The sequence below is a fragment of the Petaurus breviceps genome, unplaced genomic scaffold (genome assembly GCF_028583685.1).
Source record: "Petaurus breviceps papuanus isolate PSGF00001 unplaced genomic scaffold, PetGlider_PUasm1.0 90537, whole genome shotgun sequence".
Lineage (NCBI taxonomy): Eukaryota > Metazoa > Chordata > Mammalia > Diprotodontia > Petauridae > Petaurus > Petaurus breviceps.
In genome coordinates, this window is record NW_027187271.1 from 1824212 (window position 1) to 1844479 (window position 20268).

At 44.0% G+C, this 20268-nt stretch overlaps 4 protein-coding genes across 10 annotated transcripts in view; 1 reads left to right on the top strand and 3 right to left on the bottom strand.

The window, feature by feature from the left end:
- CNPY4 (canopy FGF signaling regulator 4) overlaps positions 1-386 on the bottom strand; it is a 6410-nt gene extending 6024 nt beyond the window's left edge. Inside the window, exon 1 of the mRNA XM_069063308.1 lies at positions 113-386. Coding sequence (XP_068919409.1) covers positions 113-245 — 133 coding nt within the window. The 5' untranslated portion in view covers positions 246-386. The remainder of the gene's footprint in view (positions 1-112) is intronic.
- Positions 1-20268, bottom strand: part of COPS6 (COP9 signalosome subunit 6) — a 182919-nt gene that overhangs the window by 46230 nt on the left and 116421 nt on the right. The window lies entirely within an intron of this gene.
- On the top strand, positions 661-12163 carry TAF6 (TATA-box binding protein associated factor 6). Of its 6 annotated transcripts, XM_069063286.1 has the most exons (16): positions 662-1195; positions 5062-5262; positions 5441-5527; positions 5696-5849; positions 6341-6397; positions 6558-6677; positions 6924-7069; positions 7231-7308; positions 7433-7534; positions 7656-7838; positions 8052-8126; positions 8275-8400; positions 9377-9550; positions 9668-9865; positions 10319-10410; positions 12110-12143. In XM_069063286.1, exons 2-16 carry the CDS (start codon positions 5107-5109, stop codon positions 12126-12128), a joined length of 1767 nt encoding a protein of 588 aa, XP_068919387.1. In that variant the 5' UTR covers positions 662-1195; positions 5062-5106; the 3' UTR covers positions 12129-12143. The 6 variants fall into 6 exon arrangements, with proteins under 6 accessions (XP_068919391.1, XP_068919388.1, XP_068919387.1 ...); XM_069063290.1 differs by lacking the exon at positions 10319-10410 and having other exon boundaries at positions 661-1195; positions 9637-9865; positions 12110-12129; XM_069063287.1 differs by lacking the exon at positions 12110-12143 and having other exon boundaries at positions 661-1195; positions 9637-9865; positions 10319-10475.
- Positions 10730-20244, bottom strand: AP4M1 (adaptor related protein complex 4 subunit mu 1). The gene is made up of 15 exons (XM_069063301.1): positions 20073-20244; positions 19805-19893; positions 19500-19606; positions 19332-19428; positions 19081-19191; positions 18888-18968; positions 18616-18678; positions 12943-13009; positions 12739-12792; positions 12368-12474; positions 12174-12268; positions 12007-12051; positions 11707-11757; positions 11425-11536; positions 10730-11273 (listed from the first exon to the last, which is right to left on the bottom strand). The coding sequence occupies exons 1-15, from the start codon at positions 20128-20130 to the stop codon at positions 11061-11063; spliced, it is 1350 nt and encodes a 449-aa protein (XP_068919402.1). The 5' UTR covers positions 20131-20244; the 3' UTR covers positions 10730-11060.

Genomic DNA, 20268 nt, shown 5'->3' on the forward strand with positions numbered 1-20268 from the left:
TTTTCCCTTTACAAACTTCCTCTATCTCAGACTCTACCCGAGACGACCCCAGGAGCACAGGGCGCATCCTTGGCTCGTCCCAGTCCCGCGCGAGGGAGGGTGCCCAGGCTACCTTCACATTTGCTGGGTAGGTGCTCCTCCTCCTCCTCCTCTTCTTTTTCCTTTTGCTTCCCACAACAGCTCTTCAATACAAGCAAGAGGAAGCAAAACAACAGCAGCTGCCGCCGCCGCCACCACAGTCCCATATCCAGTTACCGAGCCCCGACCTCAGACAGCGACAACAAAAGAGAGATTTTTTAAAAGCCAAGTTGCAAGTAAACTGGCCCTTTAAATCCAGCCTGGCAAGGCGCGAGTACGCGCAATACGAAGCTGAGGGTGAGGGACCGCGCAGACTCAGAACGAACGCGCTTGGACTCCCCACTTAGGCTCACCTACTCCGCAGGCGCACGGGCATGCGCAGGCGCTGTTTACTACTCCCAGGTCCTAGATGTGGCGAAACAGGACGAAAAGAAGTGGGGAAGCGGCTGAGGCAGGGAGCGGTGGATATTCCTTTTGTCCAAGGGAATGTGGAAGAGACCCTTTTGTGGAAGCTGTTGGCAGAGGAGGATTTTTCCGGGTTGAGGCGGTTGGCTGAAGGGCCTTTCACTTGGTTCTGCCAGGACCTGTGAGGAAGTCTAAGGTTCTGCCGGGAAGAGCCGCGGAGGCTGAGGTTTGAGATGGTGTGTCGCGCCACAGCTGCTGCTGTTGGGAGCTGGTGAAGAGCCCGCGGGAGCCCGGCATCGGGAGGCATGTCCTCAGGGCCTCCATAGGAGAGCGGCCAGTGGGTATAAGGGGAGGAAAGCGTCCTCAGAGCTTCTTGGAGGCTCCCTGCAGGGGATTCTGGTAGCGACCGGGACTTTCTGCGCACTCGCGGGAAGGGGCAGGGGTATTTTCTAATTTTCTGTAGGAGGAGTTGAGAGGGAGAGCGGTCCTTTTGGAGAATTGGGGAATTGGAGTGGGAATGCCTTGTGGCCTGTACGAGGAGTGTGGTAACTCACTGGAGTCGCTTTGGGAGAAAGTAAGATTTTGGCAAAATTGTATCCTGGCGCTGTGGATGGAGAGCTGGCGGAAAGCAGGAAGACCTGTATTCAAATCTTGCCTCTGATGAATGCTGGCTGTGACCCTGGACGAGTCGTTTAACCTCCCAGTGCCCTAGGTAAATTTATAAGACTATAGATGTCAGAGACGATATCTGCATTGGTAGAGGGAGTTTTATTTGAGAGTTCCATATACGATAAATTCCCAGGTGAAGTCTCTATAATAACTAGAGATCAGATGTAAGAATGTGTCTCATTCAGATAGGATTTCTAAATGAGCTTTTGTTTCTCACCATTGTAAGAAGGTGAGGGAGGTGAGTTTTCTCATGTCTAATTTGAAATTAGATTTGGTTATGATCACATAGCATTCCAAAAAAGGAAATACATTTGGAGTGGACCATTTTGTACTGTGGAAAAAGCATGGAAGTGAGTGTGCTCATTTGCCCTCCCTAAAGGATGTGAAACTACTAGCCGGGGCATAGCTTGCTTTTGTACCTTTTCCCCTCATTTGCATAGATCTCCAAGATATTTAAAATACTTTAAAAACTAGGGAACCCTGAATTGTAGAGGTGTTTGTTGCTCATTGGGCAAAAAGGATTATTGTTTGGCCTGCAGAGATAAACATTTGGGAAACATATGGGATAGTCACCCAAAGTTGGTGTTAAGTCTGGCTAAGGGGACTCAGCCCTTTTCTAGGAAGAGTGTTGAAAGAAAAGGCTAAACCTTAGGCTGTTAATTTGTTGAAATTATCCTGCTGCCTGTTCTCTAGTCTGGGAGGTAGTTGGTTTCAGAGCAGAGGCCTCAAAAGAGCACATCTGGGAAACTTTCTGAGAGCCCTAGAGTAAGGGCTCCAAAAGAGTGGCCTTGTTTAGCTGTGTTGGGCTAAATTAGGTGGTAGAAACAATAGCTGCCCATTGGGGAGCTTTCTGCTGCTTTTCCATTTCACCTGCCAGGCCCAGCAAGGAGTAGAGTGGTGAAAGGACCCAAGTGCTCAGCTGTGCTGAAACATGAATTGTGTGTAGTCTAAGTTTATGCCCACTTTTCCCACACTGAGGTGTTGTGGTTCAAATCCAGCCTCAGACGCTAGTTGTGTCTCTTCTTGTTTGTTTCCTCTGCTGTAAAGTAGGGATAGGAGAATCAAATGAGATCCTTTTTGTAAATCATAATATAGTAGGAGCTTAATAAATCCTTCCTTCTTACCTTTCCACCCTCCCTCTCTTCCGTGTATGACGGAAGTATTTTGTAGCTACTTGTTTTTACTATGTCAGCTTAGTAAATGTCTTTGCTTTCACCTAATTGTAAGCCCACTGTTGAGAGCTTCTGGGTTAGGATTTAGGCTTGTGAGCTTGGAATGTCAGCCTACAGAGTACCCTTTGGACCTAGGATAGCAAGTTATCCCTCCAAAGAACCCAACCTTGAAATGCAAGTTGGGGATAGGGTAGTTCCTGAAGGAGGGACTATTTAGTAAGGCTTTGTGCACTCTGGGACTATCTTTCTTGGATGCCCTAATATTGTAGGAGAAAAATTAGCATGTTCTTTTTTTTTTTTTTAGATTCTAATTGGACAGTCATTTTTCTGTTGTTTCCTTTCAAAGAAACTGATCCAATTTGTAGATGAGAATTTAGCCACACAGAAGTTTAATGCTAATGTCTGTTGTCCTACACTGTCCATTAAGAAGGTGAAAACAGAAACATATAGCATGGAGGTTGCGTAGAATATTGATTTGCCTAGAGCAGTGGTATCAAACTCAGATAGAAACAGAGTCTACTAAACTGTATAAAAGGATCCCTGTAGGGCAAATATTTAATGGTATGTTTGATACCTCTGGTGTAGAGCACATTGCAGAAGTACCTTCATGTTAATTTTTAAAATTAAACTTTTGAACAGAGCAGATCTGGACGTTTGTCTTATTAAGGCATGAATCTAGACAACTTGTCCATAGATCCTTTATTGTACTATAGGTACATAGGAATAAGATTTGCATGACAGCCTAGGAACCCTGAGTAAACCACCTTAAATACTTAATACCTTCTTAGAAACCTGGGGTTCTTTTAGGATGGTTCAATTTCTTTTTTAAAGAATTCACTTGCCTGTCCAAGTGAAGGAGGGTCATTTCAGATGTGCATTTGGAATGCTCTGTGTGTTGTGGGGAACCATTGGAAATTTTGAAATTTTTAGGAGTTGGGGACTCTTAAAAATTGCTAACTCCTGGGGGACCCAGCTTGGGAGTGGGAGTTCAGAAAACAGGGGAGATGTGCTAGGGAAAATCAGTTTCTCTCTCTGGGAAAACAAAACCTCTGTTAATTCAGTTCAGTTCTGTAAGCATTTATTAAGCACCTACTCTGTGCCAGTTAAGGGCAGCTAGGTTAGCACAGAGGATAGAGCGCCAGCCCTGGAGTCAGGAGGACCTGAGTTCAAATCCAATCTCAGACACTCAGTAACTGGGTGACCCTGGGCAAGTCATTTCACCCTGATTGCTTCCCCACCCCCCAACCTCCAAAATAAAAGAAAACCCCAAATGGGGTCATGAAGAATTGGACATGGGCAAATTGACTAAACAACAGCAACAAACTATGCCAGGCACTGTGCTAGGTGAAATTATATATAGAAATATAAAATATGAAAAGGAGTGTTTGGGATGATATCAAGGTTATTAGGTGTGGAGGAAGAAGCTCAGGATGGAGAGCCTTGTTTTTTTAAGTGAAGGATGATTTGAGGTCCTCTAATTAGAGGGAAGAGTGTTTTGGTAGATGTGTTGGGAAAAGGTTTGAAACAGACACTGAGCAGTTCAGTAGAAAGTCACTCTGGGATGACTGAAAAGATTGATGTGGTACAGTTAATGGCCCAGTTAAAATTACTCAACATAAGTATATGGAGGACCAAGTACAAACATGATTAGGAGCTAGGACAGATTCATTGTAATGTAAGTTCCTTGAAAGATTACATTGGAAATAGTGGAGCAACACTAGAACAGTGGGGGGCAGGTGATTCAAAGGTCGATGAAGGACATTAACTCTAATTTTTTGGGGTTTGTGGGGGTTTTTTGTGGTTTTTTTTCTTCGCTTTTTGCAGAGGGGAAGGCAGGGCAATTGGGGTTAAGTGACTTGCCCAAGGTCACACGGCTAGTTTTGTGTTAAATGTCTCAGGCTGGATTTGAACTCAGGTCCTCCTCACTTGAGTTTTAAAAGGGAGGAAAATGAGGATGAGCAGGCAAGGATGAAATAACTAGAGGTTGAGGTGAGAATAGGGAGTTATGGTGAGAGAAATTTCAGTTATGGATTGTGGAGTCAATCAGTACATATTTATTGGTGTGTAGAAGGCCACATCTGACCTAGGCTGGTACCACAGATTCTCTCAGATTATTTTTCTATAAGAACAAGTCCCATTGCCATAACGAAGGAACACTTTAAAAGTTCAGTCTTTCTCCATCCTGATGAGAAGCTAAATGAATTAGCTAGTAAATTTATGTATTTGTCTTAACCCAGGGGTGGGGAACCTGCAACCTCAAGGTCACATGTGGCCTTCTAGGTCCTCAAGTGAGGCCTTTTAACTGAATTCAAACTTCGAAGAACAAATACCCTTAATAAAAGAATTTGTTCTGTAAAACTTGGATTCAGTCAGAAGGTCATACCCAAGGACCTAGAGGTCCACATGTGGCCTCAAAGCCACAGGTTCCCCACCTGTCTTAACCTCTTCTTGATCCACTGCAGTTACTGAGTTCCTTGAAGGTAGGAAGGAGTCCTTATCTTTGTATCTGGCATTTAGCATGGCCTTGCACATAGTAAATATGTAATAAGCATTGAAGATTGGAGTTAACTTTATCTTTCCCTAACTTTAGCCCTAGATAGAGCTTTTGGAGAATATTTTATCTTACCACCAACCTCTCTCCTCTTGTAATTCTTTGGGTCTCTTCTGCCCATTCTAAGGTTATCTCTTTGTCTCTCCCCCTCCCTCCAATATCAATTTAAATTTATCTCTTTTGTAGAGCACTGCCTCTAGAGAGGGGATTGGGAGTGGTGCCATATTCACTATGGCAGAAGAAAAGAAGCTAAAGTTAAGCAACACTGTATTGCCTGCAGAATCAATGAAAGTTGTGGCAGAATCCATGGGCATTGCTCAGATGCCTGAAGAGACCTGCCAGCTATTAACAGATGAAGTTAGCTATCGTATTAAGGAGATTGCACAGGTGAACCTTGGTTTCTGAGAAGTCAGTGTGGTTTTTGTTTGTTTTTTCCTTCCTAACACACTGAGCTCTCAAATGTTTATAATTAAATTCTTCAGCTTAAATTCTCTACTCCCAAATATTGCATTGAATTGGCTGTCTTCTCTTTTGTGATCCTGGTTTTTTAACCTCTTCCCTGTAGGATGCACTGAAATTCATGCATATGGGGAAGCGGCAGAAGCTCACAACAAGTGATATAGACTATGCCCTGAAGTTGAAGAATGTTGAGGTACACAGGTCAGGGAGTTGGGCCTGGGGAGGTGGAAGTGGTGGTAGAGAAACCAGGTTGCATGGGAAAAGAAGTGACTTGGGGCAAAAAAGCTCCACTACTTTAGTTTTACTCTCTCTTTACCTGTCTCATCCTAAGACTTTTTTTTTTTTATCTACTCTACCTCAGCCTCTGTATGGGTTTCATGCCCAGGAATTCATCCCATTCCGGTTTGCCTCTGGTGGGGGCCGGGAACTTTATTTCTATGAAGAGAAAGAGGTTGATCTGAGTGACATCATCAACACTCCCCTACCCCGTGTCCCCCTTGATGTCTGCCTCAAAGGTATGAAAGGGACAGAAGATGTTTAGAAGCATTATTAGAAGACTTATAAAAGAGAAGGAATTTGGGAGGGGTGGGAAAACCTGATCAAGCTGAAGATTTGGAGACTCTGGGGAGAATTGGAGGTTGTGGCAATAGACACTACTATCAAGTCATACTCCCAATATTTTCTTGTGCTGTGGTAGTGACCCTGGGTTCTCAAAGGCCCCTTGTATGGAGATTGAGCTCAGCCAAGTCCTGACAAGCTGGATAGGCATGAATGCCTTCCAAAGACCAATTTAGCCAAAGTTGGAAAGGGAAAGGCTTCTCACGAGGTTGGATACAAGGTATTTAAATTAATTTCAGCCCCAGCAAAGACCATATTACTAAGTACTGTGGGGCTGTATTAATAGAACAAGTGCCTGCACTTAAAAAAAATTACTGCATGTCCTTAAATCTTACTTAAGTGATTGCTAATTAAATGATTGACTATTTTACTTTCACTTCCCTCCCAGCTCATTGGCTGAGTATTGAGGGTTTTCAGCCAGCTATCCCAGAGAACCCACCCCCAGGTAAGCCTTCTTCCATTCATTCCCTGCCCTTCATTAATTCTTTCATCCCTAGAGCCTGTGTCAAGTTACACTATCTTCTTTTTTTCCCCATTTTTCTCTATTTCTGGTATTCTGACTTAATTTCACTTCTTTTTGTTGCTCATTCCTATTGTGTTCCTAGCCCCAAAAGAGCAGCAAAAGGCTGAAGCAACAGAGCCCTTGAAGTCTGCAAAGCCAGGACAGGAAGAGGATGGACCACTGAAAGGCAAAGGTCAAGGAGCTGTATCAGCAGATGGTAAAGGTCAGTAAGGCAGGAAGAGGGTCTGGAACTCACATTTCCTTTTTGTTGATTGGGAGGGTAGGGTTGGTAAAAGGTTCTGGGAGTATGGAAACTGGGCAGTGGTGGAGAAAAGGATCAAGGTTCATAGACCCTTCAGTAGCTTGAGGGAAGAAGAAAGATGGGGCAGGAATTAAGACTTCTTTGGTGCAAACTGGGCTTCACGTAGGAATAAGACTCATCCTACTCAACCTTCCCACTTCCCACCAGGGAAAGAAAAGAAAGCTCCACCCCTGCTGGAGGGTGCCCCACTGAGACTGAAACCCCGGAGTATCCACGAGTTGTCTGTGGAGCAGCAGCTGTACTACAAGGAGATAACTGAGGCCTGTGTAGGGTCATGTGAGGCCAAGAGAGCGGTAAGACATCCCTTAAGAGCTATATTTCCATAAAGTCCCAGAGGTCTTTTACCCTTTTCCAGAATTATTTTCCAGTTTCTCCATCTTACCCTGTCTCACCTGCTCTGTCTTCCAATTCTTCCATTTCTTTCTTCCCTAAGCTATTATTTTTTCCCATATAGGAAGCTCTCCAGAGCATTGCTACAGACCCTGGACTTTATCAGATGCTGCCAAGGTTTAGCACTTTCATCTCTGAGGGGGTAAGAGGGGTGTCATGAGAAGGGGGTTGAGGGTAACAAGTAGAGGTTAGGAGAAAGAGGTCTCAAGTCTCTTTTAATATCTTATAAACTTCTGCTATTTTTCCTCTCCTGTCTCCTCCCCTAGGTACGTGTGAATGTTGTTCAGAATAATTTGGCCCTACTTATCTATCTGATGCGAATGGTGAAGGCTCTGATGGATAATCCAACGCTATACCTGGAGAAATATGTGAGTAGCTTCTTAATCTCAGCATTGCTTTTTATCCCCCCCTCTTGCTTCTCAATAATTCTTGCCCTTGCCACTGAGAGCTCAGTGATTCCAATACACAGAGGTTGGTTCTTCCACCCAGGTACATGAGTTGATTCCTGCTGTGATGACTTGTATTGTGAGCCGACAGCTGTGTCTTCGACCAGATGTAGATAATCACTGGGCACTCAGGGATTTTGCAGCACGCCTAGTAGCTCAGATCTGCAAACATTTCAGTACAACTACCAACAATATCCAGTCCCGGATCACAAAGACCTTCACCAAGGTTTGTGTATGTGTGGGAGAGCATTTCATTTCACCTCTACAACCAGAACATCTCTTTAGCACTTAAGATTTTCCTTAGAATCAGGGGTGAGGGCTGGTAGGGACCAGATTTGGGGTTAGGACAAGTTTTATTTAACAGCCTTAACTAGGATCCTATTTTCTTCTTCCATTACTTACCTTCCTTGCTGTTATTTTAATATTCTTCCCTTTGCAGAGCTGGGTAGATGAGAAGACTCCCTGGACTACCCGCTATGGCTCTATCGCTGGCCTGGCAGAACTTGGACATGATGTAAGCTACTCAGGGAGAAAAGGGAAAAGGAAAAGAGTGGTATCTGAAGAAAGGAAAAATCGGGGGTGGGTGGGTGAAAGGGAGTCGTTGGTTCTTAAGGTATAGGAGCAGCTTAATAGTGACCTGATGCTGTTTCTTATTTCTCTAGGTCATTAAAACACTGATTCTACCAAGGCTTCAGCAGGAAGGTGAGCGGATTCGAAGTGTCCTAGATGGCCCTGTGCTGAGCAACATTGACCGGATTGGAGCTGATCATGTGCAGAGCCTCCTTTTGGTGAGTGGATGAGCCTTCTTTCCTCACCAAGTCTTTGAAAAACAAACACACACACACCCCTCTCTCCTTTCTTATGGTTATCACTTTGTAAAGCACTTTTGATCCTATCTGTAAAATATTTAATTAGAGCTGAACCTGAGGCACCCTGATTCTTAGAACAAACTGCCTTTTATTCCCCAGACTGTGGGGTGGTCAAAATGATTTGGTCTACTGTTTGAAAGGACAAAATTTCCTCCTCAGGCAAAGCAAACATAGGTACTGTACATGGCCTGACCTGTACTAAAAGTAAAAAGTTTTTCCAATTTTTATAAAATCTGCGAGACTTAGATTCCATTGGTATTAACATTAGCAAAACCAGGACCACTTCCATGCAAATAAAAAGACCAATTCCAGGGGCGGCCAGGTGGCTCAGCCAGTAAGAGCACCGGCTCCAGTGTCAGGACGACCTGGGGATCGAATCCGAGCTCAGACACTTATTACCCACCCAGAAACACCTGGCCGTGTAACCTTGAGCAAGTTACTTAACCCCAATTGCTTTTAAAAAATAAAACAAAATATGAACTTTTGGAACATGACCCATTTGTAAATTGGGGCTTGTCCATAAGAATTTTCACAGACAAGAAATTGGTAAAATGACCAACTAGAGCAGAAATTCTTCACCTTTTTTGTGTCATGGACCCTTGGCAGTCTTGTGAAGCCTGTCGACTCCTCAAAATAGTATTTTAAAATGTATAAAAATGCATAAGATTATAAAGGATGCCAATTATATTGAAACATAATTATCACAATATTTTCAAAAGCAAGTTCACAAACAGTTAAGAATTCCTGAGCTAGAGGAGCCTATGATCACAGCCTGAGAACTCCTATTCTCCTGTAGCAGTGATTAGCCTTTCACACTTCATACAGTTATAGGTTTCCCACCTTTTCCTTGCTTTTCAAAAAGCTCTATGTGATCATTACTTTTCTACCTCCACAGAAACATTGTGCCCCAGTGCTGGCAAAACTACGGGCGCCACCAGATAATCAGGATGCTTTTCGGACAGACTTCGGTTCCCTGGGACCTCTTCTATGTTCTCATGTGGTCAAGGCCCGGGCCCAGGCTGCCCTGCAAGCCCAGCAGGTTAACAGGACCACACTGACCATCACACAGGTCAGTAAGTACAGGGCATAGTTGGAAGAAAAGATTCTTGAGAAGGGCCTGTCCCTCTCACCACGTTTCCTCTCTTGGCACTTTAGGTAACAGGTGCTGCTTTTTCCTTCCCTGTAGCCCCGGCCTACACTAACGCTCTCCCAGGCCCCCCAGTCAGGCCCTCGAACCACTGGGCTGCTGAAGGTTCCTGGCTCCATTGCATTACCTGTACAGACACTGGTATCCGCAAGGGCTGCGGCACCCCCCCAGCCTTCCCCACCTCCAACCAAGTTCATAGTTATGTCGTCTTCCTCTGGTGCCTCATCTTCACAGCAGGTATTTGGGGTCCCGAGCAAGATAATTGACAAACTAGAAAAATAGCTGAAAGAAAAACTGTTTGTTTCCTACACGGTTCTTCAAGGTTCCTACTTTATGTAGATTGGTCTGCTCTCATATGAGATTCTACCTGGAAGCCTTTCAGACTTGAAATAACTTTAAACTGGGGTTATTGTGGCAGGGTATTCTATGCTATATAATTGGATACATGTGGTTTTCCTATTCTCTCATTGGGCTTTCTAAGGTTTGTGGATGTTTATTTTAAGAAAAAACATTTTCATAGGAAGAAGGCTCTGATGGATTGGTCAGGCTGGTGTAGTAGCACAGATTTTCTCAATTTACTATCTTCTACAAGAACAAAAAAGACTAAGTGGAGAGGGTAGAATGGAAAAATGGGAGTTATTAGGTCTTAGAAGATGCAATATTAACTTAGTTCCATCTCTTCTTCTCTAGGTCCTGTCTCTTAGCACAGCAGCCCCTGGCTCTGGCTCTACCACTACCTCTCCTGTCACCACCACAGTCCCCAGTGTCCAGCCTATTGTGAAGTTAGTCTCCACTGCAACAGCAGCCCCTCCTAGCCAAGCTCCCTCAGGGACAGGCAGTGTCCAGAAATACATTGTCGTATCTCTTCCGCCATCTGGGGAAGGCAAAGGAGGGCCAACTTCCCATGCTTCTCCAGCTCCTCCTCCATCATCTTCTCCTTCTCCTCTTGGGGTTGGCTCCCTTTCTGGAGGAAAACAGGATGTTGGAGATAGCCCCCCTCCAGCTCCTGGTACCCCTAAGGCCAATGGTTCACATCCCTCTAGTTCTAGCTCTCCTCAGCCTACCCCCTGAAGGCTTTATACAAAGGCTGCTACAAAATGGTATTCTCACATTCAAATACAAATGTTATTACATTTTGGTTTTAGGGTAAGGAGTAGTCGCCTCTCCCCATCAGCTGTCTTCAGATATGTCCCGCTGTACAGACCCCCTCCCCAAAATAAAACAGTTCAGTTTGTAACCACAGAGCTATCTGAGTTCTTTTTTAAGTCAAGAAAGAGAAGAGCCAGATTATCATTTCTTTGCCAGGACCTATGTGTCCAGCTTTGTCTCTGCTGGAAGTTTCCAGCCCTTCAGATGGTGACAATGGTGGTAGGAATACTCCATTATTCTTCCATTCCAGAGGAAGGCTGACATAGTGCTCCCATTTTGGGTCTCAGATCCGGATGACATAAGTATCACTGTGGCTTAGATGTCTTACCCACGTATGTGGGGAAGTGTTGCCAGGAGTTCCAGGGGCTGTGAGCCGAAGAAACCGAACCTGGAGCCCTGAGCAAGTGTACCGAGGCAGCTCGAATGAGAGGCTTGCAGGACCTAAGCCCAGAGGAGGGGCTGGGCTTGGGGGGTCAGGAAGTCCAGGGACATCCATCTGGGAAGAAGAAAGCATGGGTAGAGGTGAGGTTTATGGGAGGGGACAGAGGTTACACAATGAAGGGATCAAAGGAACTAGGAAGTGGTTAATGGAAGAGAATTTATTTTTATAAGGTTTATTCAGGAGAATGGTATATGGTGGTCATTACCTGGAAGAGGCCACAGAGTTGGGAACCACCCTGTACCCGAGGAAGGTCCCATTGAAGCACTCCCTCCCCTAGCTCTGCTTTCTGCTCTGGGCTGCTCAAATCCTGAGACAAACTAGGAATTAAAGAGATATGAAGAGGTAGATAAGATCTTGCTGCCAATAAGGGCAGGCTCTATTACTGAATAACCCATTTCCCACTAACCAATTTTGTCCTCAAACCCATAGTCTAAATTCCCAGGGGAGTTTGATAGGGTATCAGTCTTTTCTGTTCTGGATCACTGACCTGGCCACTCCTCGAGGAAGAGGGAGGTGGAGCTTGACATGGAGAGCTTGGCTGGAATAGTCATAAATGAACAAAGCTTGATTAGTTCCATTCCTCATTCCCCCATTCCTCATTCCCCCATCCCTCCTTGCTTATGCCCCATTGTATTGGACTGGTCCAGGTTGCCTCCACCCTATGGATTGAAACTGAATTTAATTGAAAGAAGGCAACTGGAAGGATATGAAGGGAAAGGACAATTTTGAGACTGCAGCCTGTTAACTACCTCAAAGCTAGCATTATTTTGCTATCTATAATTCTTACCTTTTTGGGGGTAGGTCACACCGGAGCTTCAGATAAACCTGTAGCCTTGGGTAAGGAATAAAGACAGAAGTGTCATCCTTTCCCCTTATCTCTTTATATTCAGGGTGAGCTTTGGATCTTGAATGGGGAGAAAGCTATGTAGTTCTGAAACAGCATCAGTATCTTACCTGCCTGAACCATGGTCCCACTGCACAGAGGGAAAGAGCCGGAAGGGGAGTGGGGAAGGAAGATCATCGGAGAGTTGATACCGCATTATGGTCAGCTGTAAACACGGAAACAATGTCAGCCTGGGCCCTTCTCATCTCCCCTCAAACCTCCCCACACTTCTTTATTGTGGAGCACTGGTCCATCTCAGTCTGACCTCGCCTTGAGATGGCTGCAGCCTAAGGATGCGATGGGATTCAAACTCATCCAGTCGAACAGAACCATGAAATGAAACTTCATCCACCCGTACCCCTGGCCCGTACCCTGAAAGAAGAGAAACACCCCCCCGCCCCAGCTTTGATAATAAACACCATGCCTGACCAATACCTTACACTGAAAGAAGAGTCCTCTACTATGCCTTCCATGCTTGGGCGGGGAAGGGGGGAGGTTGGGAAGGGTGGTATATCTTCTACTGAGTCAAAACCCCTGCTCTGGCCAAATGCTAATCAAGAAAGTCCAACACCTCCCTATTATATCTGTATTACTGGTCCGAGTGTATACAGTGCAGGGAAGATCGTTATGCCTCACCTCTCAGTTCTGATTTGCCCACACAGAATTCCTCGGTCAAGCCAATTCTCATTTCTGTCCAAGAAAGGCATATTAGTAATGACTACATCATAAGACCCAGGCTTATTCTCCCCAAGTCTCAGGTATCTGGTTCCTCCAACATTGTCTACTCCCTGTTCTCCACATCCCCTTTTATGTCTTAGGAAACCTAGCCTCCATACTCACCAGAGCAGCTGGGAAGAAAACTCTTGAGTCGGATTTCACCTTGGACATCCACCTTCAGCAGGGAGCCCTAAAAGTTTAAGGGAAAGGGAGATGAAAAATTAAAATATCTATAATTGTCCGCATGTCCTTGGCTACAGAGCTATTTTCTCCCCATCATCCTAAACAGGAATTTTGTACTACTAATGGAACAATGGAAATGCAGAACACATCAAAATGTAGGGGGAGATTATTCCCCTCTCCATCAATATCACTGGGTAGCTTTAACTACCAGCCAGTCAGTTAAATGGCAGGGCACGGGGGGCGGCTAGGTGGTGCAGTGAATAGAGCACTAGCCCTAGAGTCAGGAGGTCCTAAGTTCAAATCTGGCCTCAGACACAACACAAAAACTAGCTGTGTGACCTTGGGCAAGTCACTTAAACCCTAACTGCCTTCCAAGAAAGCAAAAAAAAGGGGGGGCACAGACTTCTATCTTTTTTTTTTTGGCTTTTTGGAGGGCAATTGGGGTTAAGTGATTTGCCCAAAGTCACACAGCTAGTAAGTATGTGAGGTGCCTGAGGCCAAATTTGAACTCAGGTCCTCCTGACTCCAGGGTCAGTGCTCTATTCACTGTGCCACCTAGCCACCCCTCTTTTCTATATGTTGATTCAACATCACAAGAAGGTCCCAGATAGCCTTCTGAGGAAATAAAAGTGCAGTGGTGCTCTGGAAACTTTGAAGTAACAATGAACATTTACCAAACATGACACTCAGAGGCACAACTGAGCTGCTGGCTGGGCCAACAGGGTGGATGGCCATAGGAATTGATCATGAACACTACAAGGAACAAAGATTAAGGTTCTTGCTTCCAGAATTTAGGGAGGCAAATGAAGTTTTGCAGTGACTTGTGCATAACATACCCTATATTTGCCTTTCTGCTATAACAGGTATGTGCAAGTGCACATTTGTCCAAGAAGAGGGTAAAATTAGTGCCTTTCTAATTCCTAGATCTGGGGGGGGGGTTGCTTTTTGGAGGGGGAAGGCAGGGTAGTTGGGGTTAAGTGAATTGCCCAAGGTCACACAGCTCATAAGTGTTAAGTGTCTGAGGTCAGAATTCTCAGGAAACTGAGCAAACTCAGGTCCTCCTGACTCCAGGGCTGGTGCTCTATTTACTGTCACCTAGCCTTCCCTTGATTATTAAGGAAAATGAAAAGTTTCTTGAAAAAATGGAAGGGCTTCAGGGTTTAGTAAGGAATCCTTATCTGTATCCTATGGTTGAAATGTATGAGGTGATAGTGTAGAGTAATAGGAAGGGCTAGTGAACATGGAGTTAACAGGTATGAAGCTTTCCCCAGGGATAATAAGTCTCTGCCTCCACAGCATGTCTTGGATGTTTTCTCTTTTTCTTCATTCATACCACAACTACCCTAATTCAGACCATGGCCTCTCACCTAGACTATCCATCTAGTCTTTAACATTCTCTCTGCTTTAAATTTCTCCCCTCCAATACAGTCTTCCCATACACAGCTGACAAAGTGAAATTCCTAAAATACAATTCTGACCAAGTCCCTCCTATTCCACAGTCTACAGTGATTCCCTATTGCCTCTGGAATTACACACAAGCTCTCTGTTTGCCCTTTAAGGCCTGTACACTGTCTGGTTCCAGCCTAACTTTTTTGAGGCTTAATAGATATTTTTCTTCTTTATGCACTTTGTGGTACAACTAAACTGGTGTTACCCAGCATACACAGCATCAATCTCACACCTCCAGGCTAGATGCACTCCTCACCCCTCTACTTCCTTACAAGTGCTACCTTTCTTCAAATTTCAGTTCAACAACTACTTCCAACATGAGGTCTTTCTAGATCTCTTCAGTTGCTAGTGAACCCTTTTAGAAATTGTCTTGTATTTACTTTGTGTGTAACACACACATATATATTTATAATATCCCACATAAAATGTAAATTCTTTAAGCGTCATATTTCATTTTTGTCTGTATCCCTAAAGCCTAGCACAGAGTAGGCATTGAATAAATGTTTTGAAGTAGTGTGAGTAAGGATTCAAAGGCTGAACCATCCAGTGAGCATCTGAGGGAGAGACAAATAGGATGACTCTTAAAGGGTCCGCTCAAAAGCAGCTACTGATGGAGGGCTGTTACGGCTTAAAGCTGCTCTGAAACTTTTTGGATATAAGAGATATGTCTATCTGACATTAAAAATAGGTTTACCCTTTTCTTAGAGGACACAACTGGGAAATGATTGAGCCTCTCAAAATTCACCAAACCTTAGCACTACTCACTCCTGGTGATTCAAATGGGGAATAAATGATACCATCAGAAGGAATCTAGAAAGAACACCTAGAATTAGTAAGATTCTGGGTAATAAACTGAAGATTTTAAGGGGTACAAGTAAAGTATCTTTTTATCACTACTGAAGACTGAAGGCAAGAATTTGAGAAGAGAGTGAAATGTGGGAAATGGCCAACCAGTAGCGATAAGAAGATGGCTTTGGATTTCTGAACTATGGCTTAAAATAAAAAGGTATCCTAATGAAGGATAGCACACACTAACAAGGGCTACTAAATATATACATATACAGTCTTGCATATCTGAAAGGGCTTTAAGCTACAAATCATAGAAAGTAATAGCTATGACACTGGAAAAATAGCAGTAGATATATCCAGTCAATCAAAGTAAAGAGATATGTATAATTATAAGTATACAGGTATAATTCAAAGTGTGCATTGAGAAGCTAGCACTATGTGGTTTGTCAGAAGGGCAACAAAGGACAGAAATGGAACCTTGATGAGAGTAATGCAGCAAGAAATACAGGGAGAAGAGACGGAGCAGCAGGGAACCATTTGTACCAAGGAATAATATGGATCTAAGCCTTTGCTGGCACTAGTAAGGTGTATCATATAGGTTCAAGAGAGCAGTAGACTCTCTAGTGATCCCAAGTTTTTTCTCCATGGGGGAGATAAGTTGGCTATAGAGTGGAAAGTTTTCTCAGCTCCCTCCAGGCATAAGATCACAGATAAATAAACAAAATAACCCATTGCTATGAGGTTGGTACTATCAGTTTCACCCATTTTAAAGAGGAAATAGGTTCTAATATTTCAAATTATTTGCTCCAGGTCACACAGCTAATATCAGGTCTCTCTTTCTCTTGAATCTAAGTCTAGTACTTTTTACTAGACCATGGGAGAATGGAGAATACTGAAGAACTGGAAAAAGACAAATGTCCTTGAAGATGAAGATGAAGAGGAAGGAAAGGAGGAGGGTTATGCAAACTATTAAAGCCAAGTGAGCTTTGTTTGATTTTGGAAAAATTCTCAGAATATAGCATTAAAGGGATAGTTTGTGAATGTATAGAAGAAGGATGGTGGTCAGAAGAAACGATATGAGGACACTCTTAAGGTCTCTCTTTAGAACTTTTGAATTGATTGTGTGACATGGGAGACTCTGGCACAGGGCCGCTCAGCATGGCATGACCACATCAGAGAAGGTGCTGTGCTCTATGAGCAAAACAGAATTGAAACAGCTCAAAGGAAAGGCAGGATATGCAAATTTAAAGTATCCACCTAAAATTTTCACATGGACTATTTGTACCTGACCTGTGGTAGAGCATTCCAAGCTTGGATTGGTCTGATCAGTTACAGTTGGACACACTGAAACTTGCCTCTAGCATAGTAATTGTCATTCTAGTCCTCTTCAAGAACAAAGGACAACAACCACACCAGAAAAAGGAAAGCTTTGATCACAAATAGCCAACATAGCTTTACACAGAACAGGTCATACAAGATAAACCTCTATTTCCTTACTTCAGAAGAATGTTGTCAACATAGTACATCTAGATTTCAGTAAAGCATCTGACAAGTCTCTCATGCTATCTTTATGGATGAGATGTAAAGATATGGATTAGAAAACAGTTGGTAGATTTATAAATGGTTGAAAGACTTACAAGTCTTTCATAGGACAGTCATGATGCCATCTTGGATGGAGGTATCCAACAAAATGCTCCAGGGATTTGTCCTTTGGCTCTATGTTGTTGACAATTTTTACAACTTGGATGAAGGAATAGATGCTTATCAAATCCATTCAATTAAAATGTTGGATGACAAAGTCAAGATCAAAGAAGATCTTGGCAGGCTAGCAGGAGTCCCACTGAACTATGCCCTGATTAGATCACAGCTGAAGTACTTAGTGATACTAACAAGCTGGAGATTATCCAGAGGGCAACAAGATGGGTGAGGAAGCTAAAAGCCATGCCATACAAGGATCTGCTAAGAGAAATGGGGATGCTTAATTTGAAGATGAAAAGATTTTAGGGGGAACATGATCACTTTTTCCAGTATCTGAAGGGCTGTCATGTAGAAGAATTAGGCTTTTTTTTTTGTTTGGCCCCAGAAGGCAAATGATGAAATTTGCATAAAGGTAAGTATAATTCAAAGTAAAGAAAAATCTTCTAACACTTTACACTTCCTCCTTTCACGTATTCTACAACTGTAGGCTCAGACTATCTGGAACTGAATGAGTTCATAGAGGACAGCTAATTCAACTTCCTCATTTTACAGAGAAGGAAACTGAGGCTTAGGGAGGTGAAGTGACTGACTTTCACACAGTATCAAGAGATAGAGTGTAACCCAGGTCCTCTGCTTCCAGTCACTGTACTTTCCCCTGTTCCAGGCTCACCTCCAGTTAAATCGGCCCAATTAACTATACCCCAGACTTAATTCTCACCTCTAAGCACTTGTACAGACTGGCCCTCAGGCCTGAAATATGTTCCTTCCTCACTATTCTCTTAGCATTCTTATCTTTCTTCAAGATTTAATTCAAGTGCTATCTCCTATAAGAAGTCTTTCCAGATTTCTGAGCTCTCTAAGGGCAGAAATTGTTTTTAATTTTGTCTTTGTATCTCCATTATCTGGTAGTGTCTCATACACAGTAAGAACTTAATGCTTACTGAATGAATTAATGGAATAACAGAACTATCCCAAAATGGGATAGGCTCCTTAGAAAGAAAGTGGTTCCTTATGCTAGAGATATTCAAGTAAAAGCTAGATAATCAAGTATTATGCATAACATAGAAGGGATTCTTGTACAGGTATGGACTGAACCTGATGGACTCTGATGTTCCTTCTATTTTGAGGATTCTGAATTCTTATAATGTTGCTTGGTGTCTTCCTCACTCCTTCCTAACCAACTTGAGGGGAAGTATACAGGATGAACCTTTATCTAGGACCCATATGTCTACACTGGGGGTAACTTCCTACCCTAGCTACCCTTTCTGATGTGCTCCTATTCCAGGATTAGAATGGGACAGACTGCCTTCATTTCATATCTTCCTAGTGCCTCATCAAGAGTTCTGTTTTTATTTTTTGGTCCAGTTCTGTGATTTATTTATTATAGGGAACTCCTAGTGAGGAAATTCCCTCCTCCTGTGGTTGGCACTGTAAGTGCTTAATAAAACCTTGCTGACTGATTCCAATGCTATTTAGAAACTGTCCCTCAAATTATAGTTTTAGAGAGTTGTCTGAGGCACCAAGAGGTTAAATGACTTGTTCAGGGTAACACAGCCAGTATAAATCAGAAGGCAGGTTTTCCTAGTTCTAAGACCAGTTATCTATCCACTACACCATAGTGTCTCTGAATCCGTACAAAATTTTTTAGGTGAATTGGGTTTGAAGACTCAAACTTACATTGGATCCAATAAGCACTGAGAGCCTTTCTATTACATCCAGGAAAACATCATTCTTGTGACTCTGGAAAAGAAAAGAGATCTGGAGTAGATGCCTGGTTCTTAGGGATTAGTGGTAGAAGAGACGGGGAGAATGGATATCTGGGTCCCAAGAAATAGGGGATTATCATAAGAATCTGGGAGACTTAACGGCTAGAATAGAGAAGCCATTGGGAAGTTGGATATATGGGTTCAGATGCATGGATGTTTGAAAACACAGCTATCCTTCCTCACCTGGTCAGAGCGACCAGTTAGGACCGGAAGATGGGCTGCACTGCTTGGGGCCACTTTGCTCTGCTGTGTTTCAGCCCCAAACTGTAAAAACAAAACAAAACAAAAAAAAAAAAAAACCACAAGTAGTCGATTCTCTAGCTAATGCTATCTCAACACATATCCCCAGACCTACTCATCCCCTTCCTCCACTAACCAGACCAACACTGCTGAGCTCAAAGAGGTTGAAGGGCTTGCTGACCACAGCCTCAGTTTGAATGAAGTTCCTCAGCATTTCTGTAGATGTAGTCTGAATGTAGCCATAGTCCTAGAATAGAAGAGGTATGTTTTTGTATGCCTAAGTTAGAGGCGTGTGAGGGCGAAGGGGAAAGGGAAAATGGGCGTATATCCCGGGAATTGGAGATGAGGGGAGAAATCTCTGGGCCCTTAACAGCCTCTGATCCTTACCAGCACTTCATCCAAGAGTTCATAAACAAGTGCTACATTAAGGGAGAGAGTCTTCTCACTGATGGAGCCACAGTAATCACTTAGTAAGGTGGCCAGCCTGGAGAAGAGAGGGAGTAATGAGTTTTCTGAATCAAATTCCCCATCCCCTTTCTCTACCACCTTCCTCACCTTGATAGCAGCTCCAGGAGGATGAACGGCGAAACACCCCTTGCGGTGGTGACCACGAGGTAGAGGCTGAAGTGTCGGATGTGGACAAAGTGGTAGCCTTTGTGATGCTGGAGGGGACAGGAGATAGTTTGGGGTTGGAGAGTGGAGGAATGAACACGAATAGTTAAAAAGTATAAAGATCAAAACTACAGGAATGGGAGTCTTGGAAGGACATACTAGGGATAAGAGAAAGCTTTGGGAAACGCCATGACCAACCAAGGAAGGCACTAAAGCAGCATCCACCCCTCACCCTGAAGGGCAGTTACCATCACCACGGGAGGCTGGTCTCCAGGCAGCTCCGTAACCTTCCTGTAGAAGATCTCGGCTACATCACTGCCTCCACAGTCTCCACGGACTTAGGGAACCAGGTTAAGAGCAGACAAGGCTACACCGCCAACCAGAGTCCGGCCCCACTCTGACTCACCTGCCCACAGGCCATTCCCTCCGGCCCTCCCCGGCCGCCTTCCCTCCTCCGCTCGGTTCCTGGACACCCGCCTCCTCCCCTATTCCCCCGGCCCAAGGGTGGGAGGATACAATCCTTGTAGATGAGAGGGTCCCCCTTGGAGGACAGAATGAAGAGCTGGGAGATCATGGCCCTGCGGAGGAAAAGCAGCACAGGTTCTGCCAGTCTGGAACACAGGCTGACTCGCCAGGACACCGGCTTCAAGAAGGACCTTCTTCCTCAGTAAGCCCAGCCTCTCTAGTTACACCCTCCCGATTTGGCCCCGGA

Excerpts from the sequence above, each read along its gene's own strand:
- TAF6 (XM_069063284.1), top strand. The coding sequence starts at position 5,107 with ATGGCAGAAGAAAAGAAGCTAAAGTTAAGCAACACTGTATTGCCTGCA. Across the intron at positions 5,850-6,340 it reads CCTTGATGTCTGCCTCAAAG|CTCATTGGCTGAGTATTGAG; the intron begins GTATGAAAGGGA and ends CTTCCCTCCCAG. Across the intron at positions 9,866-10,318 it reads GTGCCTCATCTTCACAGCAG|GTCCTGTCTCTTAGCACAGC; the intron begins GTATTTGGGGTC and ends CTTCTTCTCTAG.
- AP4M1 (XM_069063301.1), bottom strand. The coding sequence starts at position 20,130 with ATGATCTCCCAGCTCTTCATTCTGTCCTCCAAGGGGGACCCTCTCATC. Across the intron at positions 19,607-19,804 it reads ACCAGCCTCCCGTGGTGATG|CATCACAAAGGCTACCACTT; the intron begins GTAACTGCCCTT and ends TGTCCCCTCCAG. Across the intron at positions 11,758-12,006 it reads TGTGACCTACCCCCAAAAAG|CCAAGCTCTCCATGTCAAGC; the intron begins GTAAGAATTATA and ends TGACTATTCCAG.